The 27,362-nt window shown below is 39.6% G+C and overlaps 2 protein-coding genes across 2 annotated transcripts; both read right to left on the reverse strand.

The window, feature by feature from the left end:
• Nucleotides 1–677: 677 nt before the first annotated feature.
• Nucleotides 678–15,342, reverse strand: LOC116298385 (protocadherin Fat 4-like). Its single transcript, XM_089026237.1, has 29 exons — nt 15,304–15,342; nt 14,152–15,200; nt 13,651–13,824; nt 13,126–13,270; nt 12,190–12,304; nt 11,509–11,867; nt 11,246–11,402; nt 10,527–10,624; nt 9,358–9,666; nt 8,466–9,023; nt 7,822–8,001; nt 7,392–7,496; nt 6,995–7,109; nt 6,770–6,837; nt 6,329–6,544; nt 5,980–6,236; nt 5,091–5,209; nt 4,707–4,868; nt 4,173–4,268; nt 3,853–3,899; nt 3,425–3,643; nt 3,261–3,349; nt 2,873–3,031; nt 2,471–2,665; nt 2,160–2,225; nt 1,923–1,997; nt 1,654–1,746; nt 1,497–1,548; nt 678–1,134 (listed from the first exon to the last, which is right to left on the reverse strand). The coding sequence occupies exons 1-29, from the start codon at nt 15,340–15,342 to the stop codon at nt 1,003–1,005; spliced, it is 5,448 nt and encodes a 1,815-aa protein (XP_088882363.1). The 3' UTR covers nt 678–1,002.
• Nucleotides 15,343–16,000: 658 nt separating this feature from the next.
• On the reverse strand, nt 16,001–16,757 carry LOC148914085 (cadherin-10-like). Its single transcript, XM_089026244.1, has 3 exons — nt 16,565–16,757; nt 16,333–16,460; nt 16,001–16,237 (listed from the first exon to the last, which is right to left on the reverse strand). Exons 1-3 carry the CDS (start codon nt 16,755–16,757, stop codon nt 16,001–16,003), a joined length of 558 nt encoding a protein of 185 aa, XP_088882370.1.
• Between the last annotated feature and the right edge of the window lie 10,605 nt (nt 16,758–27,362).

The raw sequence follows: 27,362 nt of genomic DNA on the forward strand, positions 1-27,362 counted from the left end.
CAAAACTCGCGTTTACAATTAAACGAAGGGCTCTAAGAGAATCCAAGAAACGTCTACGTCTACGAAACGGTTTTTGGCCTTTGGCAATAAGGATAGCTTTACGTATTTAAGCTCAATATTTTGTAAACACGTTCTTTTAAATAGCAAAATATCAAATGCGACCAAAATTTATTGAATGCGTATTTGAGATATAAAGCCGTGTACTTTGGAAGAGGTGATATTTTGATCAGCAGAAAAACTGACATTTTCGCGAATACTAAGTAGACTTACTCTCATAATTCGACAAAATTTCGTCACAAGTTTCGTGCAGCAGTGACACAAATGAAACGCTTAAAAATTTGGAGTATTAAACTCAGTTAAATTTAAAAAATCGTGAAAGTAGCGGGCTTGTCGTTTTCCTACCCTGTCATCCTATCCATATGTATCCACACAATGACCAGTTCTTTATCAATCTTTGATTTTAACCTGATGAATAAATACCCTTGAGCAATATCCGCTGAAAATGACACCAACTACGCCGATGGGCAAAAAAACATGTGAAAACAACATTAAACTCTCACGATATAATTTTTATTCAAGTATGTCCACTTGTGGCAAAACTCCTGTGTGCATTCATGACTTAAGAAGATTATCGAATAAAAACACTTAGTTTTACATTTTAAATAGTCCCCTTCACAATTCCCTGCGCCATCTTGAAAGATAGCCGTGCTTTTACATCGAAGCGAGACGAACCGTGAGCTTGCAATGATAGAGACCTTTTTTAACACCTTGGACAATTATTCGCTTCTCTATCATTGCAAGCTCACCGTTCGTCTCGCTTCGATTCAAAGGCACGACTACCTTTCAAGATGGTGCAGGGAAGTGTGAAGGGGAATATTCAAATAAAGAACATGCAAAATACAGGGGGGAAATATTATACATTATCAGTGGCAATCCTTGAATGACATTATGAATCTTTAGGTCTGCGGTGCACTTCTATTGCCATGGATAAATGACAACTATTTACACCTTAGTGTTTGGCATTCCTTCGGCTGTCAGTGCAGTGTCCCGTGGACTACGAGAGGTACTGGGGCGACTGACGTCACTTTTGTTTGAGCCTCCGTCGTCATCGAGATACGAGTCAGTCTTGGAGTCCTGGTAACGAGATGAATATATTAATTAATTATAATTGATTGATAATTAATCATAAAAAATATATATCAAAAATTCATCACATCTGGATTTGCCTTTTGCTGCTCAAGCATATAACTCTAATAATAAAGGCTTTGCACCATCGCGTGATGGCAGCCATGACAGGAGGCATGAACAGTTGAATCAGGTCTATTCTGATTGACATAAGAAAGAATGCAGTTTCCCAGGAGAAAAATCTCTATTATTGTTTCTCCTGTCGAGGCTTCCATCACGTGATGGTACAAAACCTGGTTACTAGTTTTTTGATTTAGTGCCGCAAAGGATTCTAGGAAAAACCCATGTATCTCATTAGTTATTAATAATACCTGTAAATAGTAATCACCTTCGCTCCAGATCTTGTCGTCTGCTGATTGGCTCCTGAAGGAAATGGTCATGGTATTAGTTTTGTTGTCATGTATGCTAATTGAACCCTTGTGAAACTGGTTTGCATTGAATATAACAGGACAGTGGCTCTTTACTTACAATCTCTTTTTGTTCAGTAGGTATGACGAATAGGTGTTACCATGACGACCACTACGTGTACTATTAAAGGAGCTGTCGCGTTCAGGCTGCATTCTAAAACAGAGAAGAAAAAAAGACACGAAGTTGTAGTTACATAGATAACTAACACTGGGAACCGGTTGAACAAACGAATAAAAAAAATTAGGGGTCCAGATCAGAGCTTTGAATCAACGCATGTGAAAAGCACTTGTTATGCACATACACAAAAAAATAGCTTTCTTATATCCAACCTTATAGTCGTTATTTCCTTGTCTGTACCAATGGTAACAACGTCATCATAAGAGGACCACGAGGGTGCACGGTTACTAAGCACATGAAAACATGAGATAAACAAACGAGGGTTTCTATTTTAACATTGTCTGCTGACCAGACGTTCATTGTGTACAAACAAGACGATCTAAAATATGACTGCCTGTTTTCGAATGTCGCGAAGAACTTTTAGGTTTGTCACACAAGTGTTTACTTACATGCGCTGTCCTGTTGCGAATCGTCTTGCGGGCTCAGGAGATCGGTACATTTCTTGTTTTTCAGAACTTTTAGAAAAAATGACATTTAGTGTTTGCTATAAGTTTGTTAGAATCTAACTTTATATATTTTCATTTTAACATGAAATGATTTTTTGATAATTTTATAATCATTAATTATAATCATAATCACAAACTTAGATAGATGATATATAAGTTCACCGCAGATTGCTATATTGATTGCAGATGGATGTACTCAAATTGTTATACGTTTACTCTGGGTACGGTTCTCCAGTTCTAGTGGCGTGACTTACCTGCAGCGAGATTTGATGACGCAAATGAGGATGATAATCAGAAGTAAGACCACGAGAGACCCCAGGATAATGAGGGCGAGCACGGCATCACTGAGGGTGTTGGTTTCGCCTCCTGTTCTTGGTCGGGGTGTGACGGCTTTGATCTTCCACTTGGCGTACATTGTTTCCAGCTGACTCCTATACCTATCGATGGTCCTGCATCACGAAAGAACATGGTGTTCCATAAGGAAGTTGGATGCAAGAATGGATGACAGATATGGGAGGGTGCATGGATGCATGTATGGATGCATGGATGTGCGTGGATATATATAGATACATAGACGGAGGATATGAAGCAAGAAAGACTACGAAAGCAAGGTAAGAAGAAAGAAACTATAGGATAGGATAAAAACCTAATTTTACCTTATAACCTCATCACTAGTCATGATAACTTGCGTCGATTCTTTCACCGCGTGAAACAAAACCTTTGATTCCACAACCTTTTCTCCCTTGGCATTGATTGAATCTACTTTAAACACTTGCTCGATGTAAACCTCTGCCTCAGTAATATTACTCAACACACTGTAATATCAAATCATTCATTATTAATACATAAATACAAAGTAATAAAAACATTACTTACTCCACTACTTCTCGTAGTTCCATTTTTACCCCAAGGGGAGAGGGGAGAGCCGAACTCTAGTGTTGCAATTTGCGCAGAATCAAGCTTGCGCAAATATCTCCTGGAACTGATAAGATGTGGTAAAGATTGTAAAACAACGACTCGGAACAACGAAGAAAAACCGATTACCTCACGAATTCATCTCGATTTTCCTCGATGAGAGTCGGAGGGACTCCGGCTTTTAGAGTAACTCGCTGTTCCTCCAGTAAAACGAATATCTAAAAATAAAACAGACCAAAGGAATTTGAGGACTGAGACCCAAACAATCGTTAACAGAATATGATGATACTAACCCTGACGAGTGCTGGTGCTGATACTTGATTGGATGGATCTCTGCCATTATTGTCAAACGCATCAATTCGTAAGGTAAACCGCTGACCTTTCTTATTCTGGAAGAGGCTCGCAGAGAATATTTGACCAGTTTGTGTGTTCAAACTGAAGTATCCTGCCTCGTTGCCTGACTTAATGCGGTATGATACAGTACTGAAATTACCAGCGTCAGCATCAGTAGCCTTCGAAAAAAGATTTCGATAGAAAATATGTTAATATATTACGGAGATGGAGTCGCCATTTTCAATTGCGACCAAGCCTTTGCATGAAATCGAGGCCTTTTTGAAGCGCGCGAAAACTAGGTCACGTGATTTCTTGTTGTCACGTGACTGCAAGAAAGACAACCATAATTAAGAAAAGCAGTAAATATTCAGATTTTGGAGATACTCACTGATATTGTCATGATGTAAGTATTTAGTTCTGCTCCTTCGGGTATCCCTGATTAAACATGTTAAAAAAATATTTCGTTGTGTTTTCAAATATATATATATATATATATATATATATATCCAGAAGGAGGTATAGCCTTTGTTTGAAGTAACTATCTAATTTTCCCGTTTTTCCTCCCTTGTAAAAAAATGAAAACCAGTAATGCAAATAAATGAAATTCAGGCTCCAAATTCCGCCCGATGATTGTTATCAAAAATGGAAGAAAGCACTTCATTTATTTCACTTATTATTCACACTAATAATACTCGTTATTTTCTTTACCTCCAACAAACAGTGGACGAATGAACACCGGCGCGTTATCATTCACATCCAGCAGCACGATGTCCACCTGCGTCGTATCGTACAGATGACCAGAGTCTGGGAAAAAACAGGGAGGAAAAGATTTAAATACCGCGCATGCGCAAGCTGATAATATTTTTCATAAGTAAGTGTTTCTATCGTAAGTCAGTTTTTGTTTCTTGAGCCTGCGGTCCTCTTAGTCTTCGTCAAGAAACAAAGGAGCATGTGCGAATCTATTTGTCACTGCTTTCTGATTGGCTAAGAACGAAGCGAAAGTAAAGTAACAATACTCAAGGGAATGACATGTGGTCTGAAATTTTGAATAAATTACGCCCAAAGTAAAAGGGTCCAAAAAAGGAATAATACAAAAGGGAATGACATGTGGTCTGAAATGGGAAAACATTACGCACAAAGTAAAAGGATCTAGAAAAGAAATAATACTTAAGGGAACGACATGTGGTCTGAAATGGGAAAACATTAGGGTCAAAATAGAGGTATATTCCATATAAATCTTACCGTCGATGTTTTTCTTCACTTGTCTTCTAGATCTCGTATTGTTAAAAGCAAGAATTTCATCATTAAACGCGCCCGCGATCAGTTTGTACGAGGCGTTGGTCTCTCGATCGATGGGCGAGTTAACAGCAATGACACCTGAACTTGAATTGATTCTAAAATTACCTAGATAACAAACAAAATTAACAAAACCTTGAGAGAATATCAATAGGTTTATTTAAATATCTACAGTAATAATTTATTAATTTAATCTAATTTTTGTTGTATTGGAACAAAATTAAAATTCAAACGTTTTTGCGCATGCGCTCTCTTTATTTATCCTTACAATCTGATTGGTTGATAATTGAAACTCATTTTAGAAATTTAATCATCATGCGCGCATGGTACCTTGCTCGTTACCGCTGATCAGTTTATACGTCAATTTTCCATTAGGTCCAATGTCTTTGTCACTAGCAGAGATTTGAGCGATTGCTGTTCCAACTGCAGTGCTCTCTGATGTTTGCACGCTAAAAGAAAAGATACTTGCATTATTAAATCTATAAATATTTGATCGATCGTATTTTCGAATCGTTCTTCTCTTTTTTTTTTTTTTTTTTTTTTTTTTTTTTTTTTTTTTTTTATTTCATCTTAAAATTCTAGAATTCTATATGAAAGATATTGTACATTTGCCAAGCTGCGCATGACGCCAAAGGCTACCTGTTGTATCTTATTGTCTTTCATTATTACTATTGTTTAAGTTTTGCGCCGCGTGAATTCCTCGTGCAAAGTTACATTAGCATAATGCAAATAACTGTGTTCATTCTCTAGTTCTTGTGTAACATTTTGCTTCCAAGTCAGAGCAGAAACATTAGTCAGAAAATGCGTAAGCCGATTCAACATACTAAAGAGAGCAAAGACCTTTCACATCACGAGCTATGAACTACGAGTACAACATGGTTTAAAGTTGAATTATAAGACCAGGAAATCTGGTGAGTAACATGGTTCACTTGTGTATATTATAGGCTGAATATTACCAATTTTGATAAACAGAATTTGCATGGATCCAACATCATGCCAGGCACCTGGCATAACTCAAAAGCATGCAACCAAAAAAACTAGGATAGTTTCTTGGTTCTTATAAAATTCATTTTAAAAATTTGCCATTTCCAACCTGAGACTTTTTTTTTCAACCAAATGTCAGTCATTTTTTATAATTTCTACATAGGAAAATCTTATATCCATAATAGCTGTCTTTTGCGTATTAATGAACTAATAATCTCCGATATCTAATAAATACCTGTAAAGCTTATTGCTAAACACAGGAGAGTTGTCATTGACGTCATCAATGATAACGTAAACAGGCACTACAGATGAGAGGGCCTGTGACGGGGCCATGTCTTTTGCTTCAACCATCACAGTGAAGGAGCGATATTCATGATCATCGATTTGAACTTGTAAGGTCATACTCCCTGATTCAGCATTAATATTGAAGACATCTGAATTACTACTGCTGAGGTCGTGACGAATACGATAGAGGATACGACCATTCGTTCCCTAGAGGGGGAGGGAAAGATTCTTTTGTCAATTTTAGCAAGAGCAGAAAGATCATGCGCAGTAGTTTTGTGTGAGTCACGTGACAAACATACCTCGTCCTTGTCAAACGCGGACACCGTTACCACGGAGGTCCCACTGGGAGAAGCTTCGGAGATTGTTTTGTTATAGAATTTCGACACGAATTCCGGTGTTTTATCATTCAGGTCCAGGATATTGATTCGTACCACGGTACTGCTTGACAGCTGGGGACTGGTATCTTTATTGGTGACGCTTACAGTCAAGTCATACCTTGAAAGAGCCTCGCGGTCCTGAAGCAACAAAATTTACAAAGATACTACTTCCATTACGCATGCGTCAAATATTCAATACCCTGAACTATTACTCGATCTGGTAGAAAACAGATATCAGATGTTAGGATACTGAATTTAAAATATGGTTTGTATTTTATAAGTGATAGGAAGTGCGAATCAGGTGCACCCAATGCGCATGCGTCAAATATTAACACCTCCAGAATTCTCTAAAGTAAAGCTCACCAATGACTTTGCAGTGAAAATTTCTCCGGTTTTGCTATTAACTGTAAAGTCTGTAGAACCTGGTCCAGCTGAGAAAAAAAAAAGGTTAAAGTCTCCTGGAGATTTTTACTTTGAAGCACCCGGCGTGTTTGTCTCGTTAACTGAAATATAGTAATACTCAAGGGAATGACACATGGTTTGAAATAGGAATGTACTTGGATCTGAAGTTAGATAGGTTTAGTTTACCTGATATGCCATATGTCAGGGCTGCGTTAGAGCCAATATCTTTATCTTTAGCAAACACACGACCAACAAGCCTCCCTGTTGCCTGGTTCTCGAGTACGCTAAATGGTCCAAAGATCTTTAAGAATGATGAATTAGACGTGAACAACACTTTAATTGGTAATTATATTAATCGATGGAAAGTCGATAGACCTCTGAACTAATGATTTTCCATTTTTCAGACCACGTGTTATTCTCTTGAGAATAAGATTCTTTGTTTGAGTTGTATCCATATTCATATGTCTTCTCATGTGCAGTCGTTAAACAAAGAAATGATACTCCAGGGAATGACACGTGGCTTGAAATGAGAATGCATTACGCACAAACTAAAAAGGTCATTTCATAGAGACTAGGAACATACCGAAGTAAACAGAGGCAGGTTGTCATTCATATCGATCACGTGAACATCTATAGTGCCGAAGTCCATATATGGTATTGATCCTTGGTCACGTGCCATCACAATAAGCTGTCAAAATAAGTGAACACTTGTTTTACTTTCATTTCAATTTTTCAACCTTTAAAATAACTGACACTTTCATCTATCGGTGCTAAAGAAGATTTTTGGACTCTCGAAATACCACAGTACGTGCACCGCGTCTCCGAGCATTCTGATTGGGTACTCAGCAGTCACGCGCATTGTGATTTGCTCACCAGATACCGGCCGTAACCGTGCAGTCTACCGAGAGTTTTCACGCTCATAAAAATCAATTTTATAAAAGACAATACGCTCTGAGTGAGCGCGTTAGGGTTTAAGATACGCAACCGGCAGAACACACGATAAGTCTACTTACAGTATAAAGATCTTTGGTCTCTCTATCCAGGCTCCCAGTCGTTCGTACAACACCACTTGAAGAGTTGATGACAAACCTCCCATCGCCTCCATGCATGATAGCATAGGTCACGTGACCGTTATAATCAATGTCTTCATCGGTAGCGTTAACATCCAATACAAATGTTCCTACTATGGAATTCTGGTTAAAGATAAAACACGAATCTAAGTGTAGTTCGGTGCTTTTGGTTGATACAATTTTAGACGCGACTTTCCATGCATTGGATTTGTTTTTTCACTGCGCACAATCAAAATTGCGAGCACTCAGTTGCGCATCTCATATGATTAGCGGCAAAGAACTTGTTGGAAATATAAACCCTTTTGCTTTGGGTGTGATATTTTCCCATTTCAGACCACGTGTCATTCCCTTGAGTATTATTTCTTTTATAGACCCTTTTGTTTTGGGCGTAATATTTTCCCATTTCAGACCACGTGTCATTCCTTCTATATTCATGTTTCTTTTCATGTGCAACCGTTGAACAAAAAAAGGAAATGACACCATTGAATGACACGTGGTCTGAATTGGGAAAACATGTCGGATCAAGGTTAAAGGGTCCATAGCATTGCCACGTTGATCTTGTTTTCTCAAATTCTCAACAACCTTACCTCAGGAACAGAAGCTGTCATTTTTCTCGGTCGAATGACCGGCGCATTATCATTCACATCTGTAACGACAATCTCGACTTCCGCCTGGTCACTAAACTGATTATCCTTCCCTTGATCCTTTGCAAGCACAGTTAGCTTTATTGTCGCGTTTGTTTCTCGGTTTAACGGCTTAGCCAATCGAATTGTACCTGTTACGTCATCGATCTCGAATAAATCACCAGCGTTGCCATGGAGAATTTGATACATTACCCGACCATTAACACCAACATCGGCATCATTAGCTTGTACTGTTATTACAATCGTACCGACTGCCACACCCTCGGACATTGTGCGCGCATATACTCGGGACGTGAATACCGGAGGGTTGTCGTTTACGTCAAGCACGTCAATGGTTAGATGGGTTTTTGAGGATAATGTTGGTGTTCCACCATCGGATGCGGTGATAGTCAGTTTGTATTGGTCTTTTTTCTCGCGATCAATAGACTTTGTTAACCGTATTTCACCAGTATTCGGTACAACACTGAATGTGTCGATATCTCCAGACAAACTGTAAGTAATCTGCAACACAAAGAAAAATGCTTTTACTAGTTGGTTTTTGAAACTGGTGCGTCATGCTTGTTTTCGTTTGGTGGGGTGGGGTTATTTTATTGACTGTTTGGTTAAATGGTTTGATGGGAAGCTTAGGGGTGATAAGGTCGGTCGGTTAGTTAGATATTAAAATTAGGCAAAAGGTTTTTGGTTTTTAGGAAAAGGATTGGGTGATAGTAATTAGCTTGGTGGGAAATAGGGATATTTGGTGGGTGAGGGGTGAGGGGTGAGGGGTGAGGGGTGAGGGGTGAGGGGTGAGGGGTGAGGGGTGATGGAACGCAGCGTCACTAATGGATACACCTACCAATGCATTAATCCCCGCATCCATATCCATCGCAGTAACAGTAGTTATCCTATCACCAACAGACGCCGTTTCCATCACCTCAGCTGAATACGATGATGAGTTAAAAACTGGTTTATTGTCATTGAAGTCTGTTACACTGATGTTCACGAGGGTTGTTGAGGAGAACTGGGGCTGACCTCCATCACTGGCTGAGATATTCAGGACAAAGTATTTGATTGACATGGACTCGTAGTCAAGGTAACCAGATGGACGAACTATCCCGGATGTATCTGTTAGAGACAACCAAATACATGGTGAGTCAACTTCGTCCTTTTAACATCAATAAATATATATAGGGTAAATTTGTGCTCAATACAGTAAACATCGATATAGCTATTTTTTAGAAAAAATTAGAAGAAACTTTAGTCACATATTATATCTATATATTCCTTGTATTAGAGTACTAGTCCTTGCCTTCAATGATGAACCTTTCATCCCCTCCATTTACTATGCTGTACTTTAGTTGTGCGTTTATTCCTATGTCTGCATCTGTAGCCGTTACTCTGATGACCTAGAAAACCAATCAGTTGATTTATCAGCTGGAGAGATTCAATTGATACAAGTAGAAACACTTTCCAGTTCAGCCACCACCATTTGTCTCCTCTTCCTGCCTGCCTGCCTGCCTGCCTGCCTGCCTGTCTGCCTGCCTGCCTGCCTGCCTGCCTGCCTTGCCTTGCCTTACTCACTCGCGCACTCATTACTTTACCTGATAACCACCATAAGCGTTTTCCGGTACTGATGCATGGTAAACACTCTTGCTAAACACTGGTTTATTATCGTTGGTGTCGGTAATCGATATCTCTACCGTTGTCGTACTGTTCAAGGATGGGCTTCCTTTATCTTTGGCCTAAGAAAAAAAACATGACGCATGAACAGCAGTTCCACTGAAAAACGTTGAAAAGCTCTGATAAAACATGTGCGCAATGGATGAGTAATATTCTCATGCTGCTTCGATAAATGTGTTCGAATAACAATAACAAATTCTCATATACACGTTATCGTTAGTGTTAGTATCATATTACGCTCTTCGTTATCATCAATGAAAAACTTTGTGGGCTGCGTGAAGCAGAGATAAAACGAATATCTTAGTTAATTTTGAATTGAACTACTAGAAAATATTTTACACTTACCTGAATAATAAGTGTGAAGACGTCCTGTTGTTCGCGGTCGAGTTTAGCTGACGTGTTGATGTAACCACTGAACGGCTCGATGATGAAAGGCAGTGTGACTAATGATCAAACAATAAGTGATTCAGTAGACTCTTTCACTTTGGTTAATTCCAGTTAGCTTGCACCTAAATATATGGCAATTTATCTCTTTGTCCTAACTTATCTTATGTGATATTTATGGTGCTAAATAAAAGATTGTCATTGTCATTGTCATTGGGCATAATGTTTTCCCATTTCATATCGCGTCATTCCCTTGAACATTATTTCTTTGTGTAACTATTGCGCACGAGAAGACACATGAATATGGATATGATTCAAACAAAGAAGACTTCTCAACAGAATGACGATTGGTTTGAAATAGAACACATCATATTCAAGGGAAAAAACAACTATTAGGCCCCGTCCACACGTACCCGAAAATTTTTGTATCCGCAAAAATTTTTTTGCGGATACGAAAATGTTTGCGTCCACACACAGCGTATTCGAATCGTTTTCACCGACCACACGTGTCCATTTTCGTAGAATTTACAGATAAGGTCACAAACATTTGAGGACACGTGTGGACGCAACCCGTATCCGTAAAAAATCTACCATTTATCGTTAAACGCATTGAACCCAAAGCCTGAACGTAAAAGTCAAAGACGCTTAAACAAAAGAGACGAGACATCAAAAGTGTATACCTTCATCTTTCCCTGTTGATTCACATCCATAGAGCTCAACTCTCATACATATCCGTCCAATCCATGACTGAGGATGAATGCGCACATAGCGCGCATGAAACGCGGGTAAAACAAAATTTACTTGGATCGTTTCAGCATCGGAATTACCATTAAACACCTAAAAAGGAAAGACAGAAATATTATATAGTTAAAAATCAAATACTTCGGGATTAAGATGCCAAGATCATATCTATTAAATGAGATTTTCTAAAAAATGATATTACCGTTCTCTGTTGGGTATATTGAGTCCCGTCCTGACTATAGGATATGACGTAGCTTCCTACGTAATCACTCGACCCAGGCCTCCCTTGAGTAGCAATTTTGGTCACTTTGCGCATGCCTCTTAAATCTATCTGTAGATACTGCTGTTCATTATTACTGGAGGCGCACCACGCTCCCTTGTACGTAATCCCCGCTTGATTGAATGGTTTGTTGTTCAGTCGGCCCTGAGTTGGCGAGTAGTCTTCATTAGGGACTGTATAGGATGACGTAGCTGTGATGTCACTGGCTCTGATGTCACCGTTGGTCAACCCAAGGGGCGTGGCACATTCTTTGTTGATTGATATTATTTTTAGGCCAGGTCCTTTTGAAAAGAGATGAGAAATATATATATCGTGCTGTATTGTACATATATCGTGCTATATTTGTCATATATCGTGCTATGTTGGTCATATATCGTGCTATATTGGTCATATATCGTGCTATATTGGTCACATATCGTGTTATATTGGTCATATATCGTACTATTATTAGTCATGTATTGTGCTATGTTGGTTATACATCTTAATATAGTGGTCATATATCATGCTATATTGGTCATATTTTGGTGGAGCACTACAAAACTTTAGTCATTGATCATGTTTTTTTTCCATCAATATTTGGTCATTTATCATATAAAACCTTACCAATATTTGCGTGTGTGATGGCATACTCAAACTCTCTGTTGTCACCTTCATCGTTATCAAGTGCTTTCATACGCCCTACATTAGTGCCCAGGGGAGAATCCTCACGCGCGGTCATCTTGTAAGGAGCGGGGAACTGGAACTCTGGCGCGTTGTCGTTGCTATCTGTAACATGTATAACTACCTATGAAAGATAGTATTGTCGTGTTTTATGTTCCGAATAAATAAGGGTAAGTGCGCACTCAACTGGCCACCATACACAGACAGACAGAAAGACAAATGCATAGATGCAGACAGACAGACAGACAGACAGACATATATAGACACACGACACACAGACAGACGGAAGGATGGACGCACAGACACACTAAAAGGCAGACAAGCAGGTGGACAGACGGACAGACGGACAAACAAGCAAACAGACAGAGAGATAAACGATGGACGGACCTATATACGTATCTACAATTTAGTGGTGTAATACTCACTGAGGTATAGCCAGAAAGAGGAGTTTGGCCATTATCTGTGGCTCGTGCTGTTATTATGTAGTAATCACGTGTTTCTCGGTCGAGTGAAGATGTCGTTGAAATCACTCCCTGTAATCAAACACGAGTCAACACCTTTCAATCTACAGTAATACACTTTGTTAGTAGACCTCCTTACCTTGATTCCCCTATTCAGACCACGTATCATTTCCTAAAGTATAGTTTTTTGTTTAACGATTGTTGCGCATGAGAAGACACATGAATATGGTTACAACTCAAACAAAGAATCTTATTCTCAAGAAAATGATACGTGGTCTGAAATGAGACAGTATTACACCCAAAAAAGGGTCCATAAAAGAAATAATACTCAAGAGAATGACACGTGGTCAGAAATGGGACAACCTTACGCGCAAGCTAAAATGCTCTATCATGGTGCGTCGTGTTTATGAATACTTACTGTATTCTTGTCAATAGTGAAAGCATTCTGTGAAGACACGATACTATAGGTCAGCGTCGTTCCTGGTCGTTGTTTTGTTATGCGCAGTCGAACCACTTCAGTCCCTGTGGGTTGATTCTCACGTATGTTCACCAAGTACGAGGAACTGAAACAACAAAGTAAATCGATATTTATTAAAACGCAATTAAAAAGCAGTTTTCCCAATCTGTTGAAATCTTTCGTGAACAAATTATTCTCATTTAGCGCGAGGTCCTGCGTACTGTAACTGTGCAGCAACGTCATTGGCCATGTTACATGTGTTCGTTTTTTATCTTGGGTTAAGGCCACGTGTCATCATTTTGAGAATACGCCGGTTGTTTAATTTGTATCCATATTCATGTATCTTGTGCAACCGTTTAAGAAAGAAATTAAACTCTAGGGAACGACACGTGGTCTGAAATAGGAAAACATAACAGCCAAGCTAAAAGGGTTTGATCTATCGTAATATTTCTTTTATATTTTAATTAGATATCAACATATATTCACCTGTTAAACACGGGGCTATCATCTCCCAAGTCAATGATATTGATGACAACCGTCACATTGGACGAGCGAGGACTGGTGCCGTGGTCACGGGCTTGTATCTTAAAGATGAATGAGCCATTGACGTTGATTACACCTGTCTGGGCCAACTGTAGACGGTTGATGGCTTTGACTACACTGTTGGTGAAAATGGTGAGTGTACCAATTAGAAATCTAATACTATTAGTCCCTTTTCAACAAACATGGTTGTCATACTTTTGTCACTTTATTCTCTTGGGAGTGATTGAAAACCAGCTATTCTTGGTTGCAACCAAATGACTAAGAAACCCTTGAGATATGAATAACAATGAAACAGTCGCCATGTTGGTTGATGTAACAAGGGAAGCTAATGAGGAATGCTTCGTTATCATCAACCAACACGGCGGCTATGACGTAACATGCAACCCAAGAATAGCAAATATTTTGTAAAATTTTATTCATTCTAAAAATAGCAATGTTACTCACGTGATCAAGCCTGTGTTGGGCTCAACAGCAAACAGATCGTCTTTGCTTGTAACAATAGAATACGTCACTCGTCCGTTCTCACCGACATCGCGGTCCTCGGCTTTCACTGATAGTACTATAGTCCCTACTGATGTCTTATCCATAATATCAGTCTGATATTGATTGGTAGGGAACTGGGGCGAGTTGTCGTTCTCGTCACCAATCTCCACGTTCACAGACACACTCGATTCCATTCCTCCACCATCACGCGCGGTCACCATAAAGGAGTAAATCTGTGTTGTTTCGCGGTCTAGTTTTTGTGTAGTCGATACCGAGCCTGTTTGTGTATTTATCCTGAATCCTTGGTGATTCATTCTATATGTTAGTAAAGCGTTCGTACCGAAGTCAGAATCAAAGGCCGTAACATTGACAATGACAGTCCCCACAGGGGTATCCTCGGGAACGTTGACGCTGAACACAGGCTTGGCGAACATTGGTTTATTGTCGTTAATGTCCTGTAGCTTGACTATAACCGTGCCGTATCCCTCGTTAGGATAATAACTTCCATCTATGGCGGATATATTTAGAGTATACTCTTCTTTACTCTCTCGATCTAGTGCTGCACTGACGCGAATAACCCCATCTACTCGACCAACCTCAAACTTTCCCTCGGAACCAGAGTTAATCGAATAAAAAATACGACCATTGATATCCGAGTCGGGGTCAGTAGCCGTTACTATGGAAACGGAATAACCAATAGGAGAAGACTCAGTGATTGTTACAGTTCTAGAACCAGGATTGAATATTGGGGTGTTGTCATTGGTGTCGAGAATGTCTATAGTAACACGAGCAAACGACGCATGAGCAGTACCCCGCCTATCAACAGCGACCACGTGGAATGTATAGTTTGTCGTGCCTTCGTGGTCAAGGGTAGGTGGTGGGGTACTCCTAGTCGTGATTATTCCCGTCAGAGGGTCGATAGTGAACTGTCTAGCCTCTGTACCATTAAGATGATAGCGAATCTCTGCATTGATGTCAGTATCACGATCCGTTGCCTTGATTGGGCTAGCCTGTTGCCATAGAAACAGCAATAAACATTATCATGTTGCTATGGAAACGCGTTTAGGATAACACTTTAAAATCATTTTAAACTTAACAAAAACTATGAAGTACTTGCCATTTGAACGGGTGTCCCTGGACCCGAGTTCTCATCAATTGAAGCCGAGTAGGAGCTACTGGAAAACTGGGGCGAGTTATCGTTGCGATCGAATACTGTTACTAGCACAAATGCTTCAGCCTACGTGACCAAGGTTTTATTATCAACATTTAGAATCAAGGGTTGCAATGCATTATGGTAGGATAAATCCTATAGCAATTTGATTGGTCTATGATCTACTCACGTGTCTAGAGAGTGGTACTCCTCCGTCACGTGCTGTTATGGTCAAGTTGTAAATATCCTTTACCTCGCGATCTACATTACCTTGAACAACTAACTCTCCATGGGTTGCCTGTGTTAGAAAAATGTTAGGATGAAAGGTATAGAGGGTATGACTAAAACTGAAAAAATTTTCATCTACCAGGGATAGAGAGAAACTCGAAGAGCGGTGCGCACTTTATTCCCCTCCCTTCATCAGTGCTCCGTTTTAAGGGTATTCAAAGCTCGATCTACCAGGGATAGAGGAAACTCGAAGAGCGATGCGCACTTTATTCCCCTCTCTCCATCAGTGTCCTGGTTTATGGGTATTCAAAGCTTGAGGTACCAGGGATAGAGAGAATTCGAGACTGGTTTGTGAGATCATGGATATCAAAGTAGCTATATGCCTGTTTCTTTAATTGGTAGCAGCGAACAAACTAGCTTGACCGCCTATAATCAAATAAATGATTTACAGTTGTGTACCTTAGTTACAACACCAAACACTTTCATAGGATCCCCACTTGTGATGCTATAACTGATATAAGCATTCTGTCCACTGTCAGCATCACTAGCCTTTACGTTCACCAGATGGGTCCCCACGGGGCTGTTTTCGTACACAGATGCTGAATAGTTCTGTTGGTTGAAGACAGGACTGTTGTCGTTGATGTCACCCACAGTGATTTCAACTCGTGTCTGTGAAGGAAAAATATTGCGTAGTATTACTACATACTCAAAAATAGTTCTACTCATGAAGTAACATCAATGGGAAGATAGTTCTTGACTGTTACCGTTGCTGAGAAGGAAGGTTTCCCTTGGTCAGCGGCTCCAATAGTCAGATTGTACAAGAATGTCTGCTCTCGTTCTAGGTTTCTTGCTGTTTTGATCATACCCGTGTCTGGATCAAGCGTAAAATCCCCTTCAAATGATACAAAACAAAAACCATTTATTTAGGATTTTTTCAGAGACAATTATGAACTCTAGCGAAATTGCGCATCAAGAATTAGTGGTCAGCGGACTCACCTCCAGTGTTGCCAGATATCAATTCATACATCAATTTCCTGTTTCCTCCCGCGTCTTTGTCGGTTGCTATGGCAGCAATGACGTCTTGATTAGCCTTGGCTCCTTCAGAGATCATCGTCTTGTATCCTTTTGGCGGGAAAACTGGCGGGTTGTCATTGATATCCAGAATTTGCACAGTAACCTTAGCAACCATAAAACATTATAAAGAATAAAAGTTCATCTTATTTTTTGGTTTTAAAAGTTTAAAATTGAAAAGCACGTATATTGTATCTACTTACGAGCGCGGTGCTTGACTGAGCAGGGTTGCCATGGTCACGGGCCCTGATGGTCAGTCGGTACACCCCTCTTTCTAGATTATCTATTGATATTCCTTCAGCTTCTCTGTCAACATTCTTCGAGGTGTGTATTTCTCCCTGGATTGAAATAATTAAAAGTCAACAAATATGTAGCCTCTTTTTTTTAATTTTACCCAAGATTTCTTGCGCGCGTATACAAATTCGACGGGTGGGTCCACAAAATCAAACTCCGATAATCCATAGTTTTTCATCCAATTAGAGCGCGCGCTCGTGAAAATTTGTTGTATAATTTCAAATCGATAGCAAATCGGGAAAAAGCTTAGTGAGATTCTCTTGCCTCCTTAAATCTTGGTTCAAGACGTGCAATCGAGCGATTCTGAGAAAAGGAGTTCTGGTGTGCCATTTTAAAGGCCTTTATACTCACCTTTCTACTATCAACTGTAAACACATCGTCAATGTTTCCTGAGACAATAGAATACTCTATTAACTGGTTTATTCCTTCGTCGCCATCTGTAGCACTAACATTAGTAACAAACACTCCACTTGTGTTGGGTCCTTCGGTCAGTGTGACTGTATAAGACAAAGGGTTGAATACTGGGGAATTGTCATTCTTGTCAAGGACTCGAACAAAAACATCTGTAAAACCCTGTAAAAGGAGAAATAAGGGGTAAAAACGTGGTCCAGGGAGGAAAGCGTGGCTCAGGACATAGAGCGCTTTTTGTTTATACTACCGAGCAATAGTGTAGAGTACAAAAGAGTAACGCAAGCCTCATTACCAGTGAAGACCATGCACCAGAAACAACAGGTAGTCCAGTACACAAAATGAAGAAAGCGTGTTCAAGGACGGATAGCGCATATTCATAACACTACCGAGGAAAAATTATGAAGTACAAAAGCGTAAGACAAGCTGAAGACAAGTGGACACCAGAATTCGCAGGTAGCCCAGTACTAAAATCATCGTACTCCCACGTGAACAGACTTACTTGGTTTCCTCCCTTGTCAGACGCAGTTACTTTAAGCGTATAAAATGACTTTGTTTCTCGATTCAATGGCAAAGAGCTTGTTCTTATTTCTCCAGTTTTTTCACTGATTACGAATCTACCCACCGTTCCTAAGAATGACACAATGTTTTTGGTTAAAAATAGGACCAAATGTCTTTAAAAAGAGTATTTTATTAGAAGGGAAGGCTTGGGGGGAGAAAGCCGCGCGCGTTTTGGCGCGAAAAAATACCGGCAAAACCACAGGAATTCCATCCCCATCCTAATCCACTACGCATATAGCTTCAGGCACTAACCATCCAATAGGAATACTTCAATACGGCACAACACATAGATGAAAGTTCTTTTATCATTCATCATAACAGATCCCAATCATTCAAAAATTCTTATCGTCTGCAGTATGTACAAGTCAGCGGTTACCTGCAATAGAATACGTTATGACAGCACTAGATCCCAGGTCGTCGTCAGTAGCGGTCACCTGGATGACCAGTAATCCACCTGGAGTGTTCTGTAAGTACATCAAGTTTGCATCGTTAAATTTGACAAAATTCTCATCATAAGATTTAAAGTTTGTAATGAAAATTGTAGTACCAGCTAGAGGGGTTTTCATAAACCCGTGAAATACACACTAGCCTAATACAAATTAGTAGACCCTAATTACATTGTGTTCTTTTGTTGTCATTTCACTATTACACGTACACTAACTAATGTTATCTGTTTCACGGGTTTATAAAAATCACTCTATCGTTTAGAAGTTTCAATGCCACTTTTTTCGCGCCATTTTCGTGTCCAAAATACAAAAGATTTCATTTATGCGCATGCGCAAATGAAACCTAATATGACTTACCTCAGGTTCTATGAGTGTAATTAAACTCTAATACTTTCTAATACAATCCACTTTGGGAAACTATACCCCGTGCGCATGCAAAGATATACCCATAACGTGACCTACCTCGGCAACTTCTGCAGTATAATTAGCAGATGAATTAAACTCGGGTTTGCGATCATTGACGTCACTAAGACGAAACTCCACTGTTGTGTATCCCGTATGTAATCCGTCGGATACAGAAACCTGAAATCGGTGCCAAAAAATTCCAGGTCAAATTCTTTTAATTTCGGTAATAAAATTAATTTTATCAATATGACATAAGCTGCTTACGTTCAAGTTAAAGAGATCTGTGGTTTCCCTGTCCAGCGGTTTCGCCACTTTAATTACACCTGTATATTTCCCGTCATTCTTTTCGGTTGTGATCACAAAATGGCCGCCGATTTGTCCGTCAACAATTGTATAAATCAACTAGTTAAAAGAATACAAGATATAAATTCACGAACTAAGAAAGAAATAAGAAAGAATTAAATTCCCAGAGCAAAGGGATTCTATTGTTCTGGCCTTTAGCCACAGGCAGCCCAATCTGTATTTTGGTCATGGGCACGTGATGGTGTAAAACCTTTATAATGGTAGTGATCGCAGTGATATTTCGTCGTACATACCAGAGTATTATCAGGTGTATCTTCGTCCAGTGCTTCTATTTTCAGTACAGTACTTCCTACCGCGGTGTCTTCTGGAAACTCTTTTTGATATTTTGTGAATTTGAAGATTGGAGGTCGGTCATTGACGTCAATCACACGAATAGTTACCTGAAAAATATTCAAACTTTTGTACTGTTTAAACACTTATATCCAGCTGGGTCTAGCCTGTGTAGTGAGCCCCTTTCCAACCCTTTCAGCTCCTCTCTCATAGAGCACCACTATGCAGGCTAAGCTGGCTCATGTTATAGAGATGTCGCAGTTGATTGAGAAAGCGCACAAAAGATCTAAATGCTTTAGGTCGAAGTTCGGACGTCTTTTATATTCATCGACGCATGTGCAATGCATACATGTTATGGATGTACAATGAATGTAATGAACATCATTCTTACCGTTGCCTGTCCAAATCTTGGAGGAGTCCCACCATCCTTTGCGGTCACTAGTAAAGTATACGTTGATTGGCTCTCTCGATCGAGGCTCTTGCTGACTTTAATCTGTCCCTATACAAATTTTCGAGAAGTCATTAGCTCACTGAATTTAGGATGAAAGGAAAATGGGATGGGAGAAAATGAATGGAAAAAATGAAATATGCTCACCGAGGAGTGGGCAATGACAAAATTACTACCAGGGTCCCCCGCAGAGATATTATAACTAACAACAGACCCTAGGCCCGAGTCCTTCTCGGTTGCTGATACATGGATGACGTCATCTCCTATCTGCGCAGCCTCTGATATGTTCGTATTATAAGCTGGCTTAGTGAACTGTGGATTGTTGTCGTTAGCGTCCACTATGGTAATATTGAGTTGCAATGTAGTGCTGTTAAGTTGTGGTGTGCCTTTATCCATAGCAATGACATAAAACACGTATCTACAGAAAAATAGAAAAGTGCAGTTACGTTTGACGTGCTTAGCAGCTCGTGCCCTTAGTCCCGACTTTAAGACGCGGCCACCATTTTCCCAGACTTTCATATAAAACACGTATCTTTAAGAGATATTGAAACGAAAATTCAACGTCATATGACACTTGATAACCAGAGTAAACATTGAAAAAAGTCGTGCCCTTAGTCTCTACTTCCAGACGCGGCCGCCATTTTATCCGAACATCTAAAATTTCAATTTTGCGCATTTTGTATGAACAAAAACTAAGAAAATGTTCTTATGCGGTTTAGTAACCTACTTTTTAACATCTTCGTAATCCAAACTCCCAACAGTGTTTACAACCCCTGACTGAGCATCAATGACAAATTTACCCTCAGGGGAGTACCCTGAGTAGCTAACTTGACTGTTGATGCCAAGGTCCTGGTCAGTGGCTATTACTGTAAAGACAGGCGTGCCAGATAAGGCTGATTCACTGACGAGGATATTTGAAGGCACGTTAATAAACGAGGGACGATTGTCATTAGCGTCTGTGATAGTGATGTCTACTTCTATTGTAGATGACTTGGGTTCCGCTGTAAAGAGATGAAAGAATTAGATGATCTTTTTCGTGGTATATCCACTATTAGACCATGTGAGTAGAGTTTGTTTGATTTTCCAGTTTTTCAGACGCTGCTCTTAGGGTTCAAAAATAATGGGCTTTGGCTTGGTTTAAAAACAATGGGCTTTGGTATTTTAATGTTTGATACCAGTCATCCGTACTTGTCTGTCTGTCTGTCTTTCTAGCTGTCGAGTTGTCTGCCTGTCTGTTTTCTTTACCTGCTCGATCGGTTGCCGTCACCTGAAGCTCATACGCGCCCCTAGTCTCCCTGTCCAGTGGTTTAGCAACAGTGATATTCCCGGATGTGTTGAGAATTGCAAACAAGCCACCAGGGTTGCCTCCTTGAATAACAACAACAGCCAAGTAATTACATCTACCTTATCTTATGTAATAGTGTAATAGCCTCTATTATCTTTTAAAATATAAGTTTGGATCTGGGGTATAATAAGAGTACTTTTTAGCTGTCGTAAACTCAATTACTAGGGAGGGGGAGGGTGCAGATATAATAAATTCCAAAGCTGGTTCGAGGCCGTCTTGACAAACAGCACCATATAGTCACACATCGGATAGCCCAATCTCGTAACCAGAGCCCTTATTTCTTACTGCGCATGCTCGACGAAATAATTGGGCTCTGGAAAACTCCAAACCGGAAGACCCAGATTCTGGGTTTCTCGCACATGCGCATTATGACAGACTAGGTAAATTCAAAATGGCGGACGATGTTCAACGAGCATGTGAATTTGCGCTTGGAAAATTAGGTTTTGAAGATGGCTTTCAGTTAAACTAACTCCGAAAATATCTATTGGATAGACATCAATACAATTTCCATTATAAAACCGGCAAAACTTTGAAAAATACGGCCCTACAGGCTTTTTTGGTGTACTTAATTCGAGACGCCATCTTGTTTATTTTCCCTAGTACTGTAATGTTTACTTCCGGTATCTTCCTTTGTTCTCGAGAACCAATCACAGTACAGGAAATATTGGAGTTTTCCAGAGCCCAATTATTTCGTCGAGCATGCGCAGTAAGAAATAAGGGCTCTGGGTACGAGATTGCGGATAGCCCGAAGGGAACGTTCTGGCCCCCTAATACTCCCCTAATTCTGCTAACGTTCACAGGTTATCAGTGCGTAGAGCTAAGAATAATATATTTTGCCATGACTCAAGAATCTTAAAGAATTCTTACCAGTTATGGAGTATAGAATCATTCCGGCCAAACCATCGTCGTTATCTGTTGCCCTCACTTCTACCACCACTGCACCAATGTCACTGTCCTCACGGACCACACCCATGTACGTAAACTTGTGAAATCTAGGTTTGTTGTCGTTGATGTCTGAGACTGTAATGTTAACGCGGGCTGTGGCGACGTTTGGTTTTGGGTACCCATGGTCACGTGCTGTAACAGTGAGAGAGAATCCACCTGGCCTTGCCTCTCGATCGACCAATGAAATCACGCTAATTACACCTGTGGGTATAAGACGTCAGACGTAAGTGTGTAAACGCCAATTGGTGAAAAAAGACCATTTTGTTGCCATTTATCAAGTTCCCTCTCTATCTTTATCTCTATTTTTTTCGTTTCCATTCTCTTTTATCCTGGTTTTTATTCAAAAGTAGTCTTACCTGATGTCTCATTGATGACAAAAATTCCGTCACTACCTTTGATAGAATAGGCAATGTCCCCGTTACTACCCTGGTCAGGATCAGTAGCAGAGACTTGTAGTATATGAGAACCAAGTGTCATGTTTTCCACGATAAGAGCTTGGTAGAGTGACTTGGTGAACTGAGGGACGTTGTCGTTCTCGTCGAGTACAGTTACACGAACCTTTATCGAAGACGACTGATGAATGAAAATCGATTAGTTAAAAGCAATAGATATTGCTCAAGGGATAGAGAATAGGTCCTCTTTCATTTGCTTCTCTCAAACGTTAAACAGAGTAATTATACTAAAGGAAATGACACGTGACACAATACTCTCTCGTCGTGACTCTGCTGACCAAGTCTTAATTAGAGACTTTAACCATAGAGGGTCACAAGTTTATCAATTGTGACTGTCACTTGTCACGCATTCATCAAAGTTACACCACAGGGTTCATAATAAACCAAATGGCAACAAACAAACGTCTTACTTACCTTTGGTGGGCTTCCTTTATCATTTGCAGTAATAGTCAGGTCGTAGTTAGACTTGATTTCTCTATCCAGCTCTCGTGTTGTAAGTAGTTCACCATTAGTGTCGTTTACAACAAAATTGTCGCTGTTCACAGTGAAGGCGATCTGTCCGTTCAATAAGTGGTCTGGGTCCAACACAGAAAGCTAAAAGGGAAACAGACTAGCGTCGGGATCGGAAGCAGCGTACGTATGCTCGGTAGTGTGCTGTTCATTAACAGTGCTTTTCTTTTTTCACACCTTGGTTATAAAAGCTAAAGTGAGTGCTGCGCTTATTACTTAAGATTTCGACGCTAATAAGTAAGTATTCCTATTTAGACCACGTGTCATAATTTCTTTGTTCAGTGCTTGCACAAGACATGACAAGACACATGAATATGGATACAACTAAAACAAATAATATTATTCTCAAAAGAATGACTGATACGTGGTCTTCACAAATATTACTTCCAAGTTAGAGGTCTATAGACTCCTTGCACTTAGTCCCGAGAATGAATGCTTTTTGCATAAGAAAAGACGGCCTATTGTTTAGTCCCCCAGAACAATTCCTCTACGAAATCAACCGGCAAGGGATCTATCCCGATTGTACCTTGAGAACAACTTGCCCCGGAGGTTTATTCTCCAACACGTTTGCGCTGTACGTCGATGGAGTAATGACTGGTGTGTTGTCGTTGATATCCCCAATATTAATGGTAACCTGTACAGTTGCCTGTAATGATGGACTTCCGCCTAGAAAGAATATAATATCAATTCTCTAAACCTAAAGACCATCTGATATCAAAAGCTCTATCATTTCTGGACAGCACTGCTAGTCCAACAAGGTGGAGAGTTTTGACATCTCAAGGATCTAAAGTTGCAATACACAGTATGTTACGAAACATTTTCAGTCAGATGCAATAGATTGCTTTATACAAAAAAATAGGATCCCTTTCATCCGTATTGTTTTAGTCTTTCTGAGGTTGAGGAAAAACTGGGTCGAGTTGGCATTGCAGTGCATTGTGGGACTCTTAGGGGAAGTATTTCCAAGAGGCGATTCCTCATTTTTTATACTGATGAAGCATATAAATTGCGTGCATTCGTGATCTCCTTAAAATATGAACATTCTAGAACCGTAGTCAAAAAATTATATTTGATTTTATTTCAAATATTTTATAATCAAACGATATAGTTAATTGATATATTTAAGCTATTCATCACTTACCATCCCTAGCCTGGACGCCAAGTAAATACTGCTGTATTTTTTCTCGATCGATGTCTTTTGCAGGGCTGATGACCCCAGTATTACTATTGATTGTGAATCCTAAATCTGTGTTTCCGCTTACGATACTGTAAGAGATATTACTGTTGGTACCACTGTCTCTGTCTGATGCGTGAACCTTAATAGGAAAGATATCAAAATATTTATGCTCACAAAAGAGGCATATTTATGAGATTTGGGCATGTAATATGAGCTGAGCTTCTTCGCGAAGGCAGGAATTTTAAACTATAAGGACAAAAGTGTTTAGACAAGCTGCCAATTGAAAAATGGCGCGAAAGATATACAAAGGGGGTTACCCGTAATGAACTTTACCCTTGATGAAATGCATCATTGACTATAGTTTATCTTTTTGCAGTCTACCCAAGTCTACCCAAGAATGAAAATAATCGAGCGTCCTGGGGCCGACTAATTACCTGAATAACGGTGTGGCCTGGTGCCGAGTGTTCTACCATAGTTGTGACGTAACTCTCTTGACTAAACACTGGAGCATTGTCATTAGTATCCAGGACCTCTACAAGTACCACGGACGTATTTCGCCGCGGTTTGACTGGGTCCATGTCTGTGGCTGCCACATCTAAGGTATAATTTGGCTTTGTTTCTCTATCTAGTAAGCCAACTGCTTTTATTTCACCCGTTGTTGGGCTGATGTCAAAAGAACCTGCAAATAGATAATAGAGCGTTTTTACGTTACGTCACAGCGGCCATATTGGACATATTTTCTATCCTTGGGAATTTGAACTCTATTTTTATGCAAAAACTGTGCAGAAAGTTTCTGTTGTTTGGTACACCAATATGGCTGCCTTGTCACGTGAGTGAGAACGCTCTCTATATATAAAGCTGCAAGAGGTTTTGACGTCATTTAGTGTTACTGGGCTACCTGTGTATTCTTATATGTACGCATGCTCGTTTGTCACCCAATCGTTCCTGACACAGGTAGCCCAAATCATTTAGCTCTTACGAATCCCATGATCCATTTCATGAGTGCTCGTAAAACAAGAATGCTACTTACCAATATATTGAGGTAACGTAGGCATTGGTTTGCCGGTCACGTGACCTATCAAGCAATATAACATAAATCATTTTGAAATTAAAAAAGTCGACACGTTTATTTTAAAGCAGAATCGATGCGACTTTTGAACTGTTTTTTATACGATTTACACGATACATAGAAGATATTACATGGACGCGCGGAGATACGAATTTTATCTTCGAGTGTTCAATTGATATCTCACGAGTGAGCGCAGCGAACGAGTGAGATATCTAAATTGAGCACGAGAAGATAAAATTCGTATCTCCAAGCAACCATGTAATGTTCTGTTTATTATATAGATATCGATGAACTTAAATTAAACAAAAGCTCAAAAATTCTTTATCAAAATAGCAAGCCGATTGAACAGCGATATCTTCACGTGTGAAAGATATGGTATCTTCTACTGGTGAAAGATATTAGGTTTTCGACACTAGAGAAAACCTGGCATTTCATCGATATCTATATAATAAAATTAAATACAATTTCATGAAAAAAAATCAATCTTCAGTTTGCATTGCCTACAATCGCAAGTACATTTAACATTATCTTAACAAAATCGCTTTTATCAAGTTGTTTCCTTAATTCTCAAATTATTCTGTCGCAATTTTTCAGGCATGCGCAGTTTGTATCTAACTCACGTGATATGCGATACGAATGAAGCACCTCTTCAGCCATAAGCTCCTTTTTCCAAATCATCAGATCGCTGATGCTCAGGTTACCATAGTAATCGAGTTTATCGATGTTGTTTGGTTTTCCAATACTTAAAACTGTAAATGCATCCGAAGCACGTGACACACTCGTGCTGACCGAGGAGGACTGGACTAAGAGTCCATTTTCGTAGTATCTGAGTCCTGATTGGCTATTCCATGTGAATGTTGCATAAAACCACGTCTGGTGATAACAATATTAATTTATACTAGTATATTTGTTCCTGCGTGACAAATTCGCATCTAGCTAGGTTTTTTCCCGGTTTTTATTCAAACGGGCTTCTTTAGCATTTCTTGCCTTTATTTGGGCGCCACAGAAGCAAAAAATTAAATTAAAGGAGGGGTAATAAGTTTGTAATTATTCTCTATAGTGTTAGCGAACCCACTGTATCTGCGCACACTTGTCTGGTCAATGTCTACGTAAACACGTGCGCAATTTCCTTGGGTCTTCGTGCGCAAACATTGTACTTTCGTGCGCTTTTTGGGGCACAATGATTATTATCCGTTTACGGAGCGTTTACTTTTGCGCAACAATAGTCCACCAACTGACTATTCGAGAAATAGAAAACGCGCGCGCGTGCTGTGTGCTTTCATAAAGCACGCGCTTCCAACCAATCAGAACGCAAGATTAATAACAGTTATTTTATATAAAATAATAAAGAAACACAAGATGATATTCACCAAGGGAATCGAATGCAATGTTATCTCCCATTTCTGACTGAAAGTCGCCAAGAGAAGTGAATATTTTCCAGTTTCCTTGGTGTAATAAAAAGCGAATCCTGAACCAAACTGAGATTGTCCACCGGAGGAGATAATGTAGCGGCCTCCACGGAACAGCAACCAAAACGCTACGGTTAGGCCATCAGCACAACGTGAAGGATCACTAATACATTGATCTGTAGAGTAAATTATATTTTTAAAAGCATATGAATTACAAGCATTACTCCCTGTGAGGGAATCTTCCTTGAGGTTTGCTCCACGCGCACTTCCACTACATTTTATATTTAGAACATACAACACTTAACTCACATGTTGATTGTTAAGTAAGGGGGAGGATTGTAGAACCGTTAGAGAAACCTTTGTGGCTAGGGAGAGAACACACACTTTAAACAAACTCAACCTGCATTGATTTTCACGGAGGGAGGAAAACTGAAAAACCCAGAGAAATATCAGAGAAAACAACACACCAAACAAACATAAAATTTAAAAAAGGCATTTTTCAAAATTTACCAAAATTAAGAAAGAATTTTCTATTTTCTTTCGTCCATCCATTTATCTTTTTTTTTTTTTTTCATTCATTCATTTCATTTATCCTTTTTATCTCATCCCATTCATCCTTCCATC

Source organism: Actinia tenebrosa, unplaced genomic scaffold (assembly GCF_029948245.1).
Source record: "Actinia tenebrosa isolate PJP-AT-01 unplaced genomic scaffold, QUT_ActTen_1.0 PGA_scaffold0__85_contigs__length_37466705, whole genome shotgun sequence".
Lineage (NCBI taxonomy): Eukaryota > Metazoa > Cnidaria > Anthozoa > Actiniaria > Actiniidae > Actinia > Actinia tenebrosa.

What these genes read in the sequence shown, in the direction of transcription:
- LOC116298385 (XM_089026237.1), bottom strand. Translation starts at nt 15,342, where the DNA reads ATGAGAACTCGGGTCCAGGGACACCCGTTCAAATGGCAA. An exon ending in TCACTATTGACAAGAATACA is followed by an intron (nt 12,305 to 13,125) that starts GTAAGTATTCAT and finishes GCTCCTTACAAG; the next exon opens with ATGACCGCGCGTGAGGATTC. An exon ending in AATCGAGATGAATTCGTGAG is followed by an intron (nt 3,032 to 3,260) that starts GTAATCGGTTTT and finishes TTGATATTACAG; the next exon opens with TGTGTTGAGTAATATTACTG.
- LOC148914085 (XM_089026244.1), bottom strand. Translation starts at nt 16,757, where the DNA reads ATGGTTGCTAAGGTTACTGTGCAAATTCTGGATATCAATGACAACCCG. An exon ending in GATATCTGGCAACACTGGAG is followed by an intron (nt 16,461 to 16,564) that starts GTGAGTCCGCTG and finishes TATCATTTGAAG; the next exon opens with GGGATTTTACGCTTGATCCA. An exon ending in AACCTTCCTTCTCAGCAACG is followed by an intron (nt 16,238 to 16,332) that starts GTAACAGTCAAG and finishes TTTCCTTCACAG; the next exon opens with ACACGAGTTGAAATCACTGT.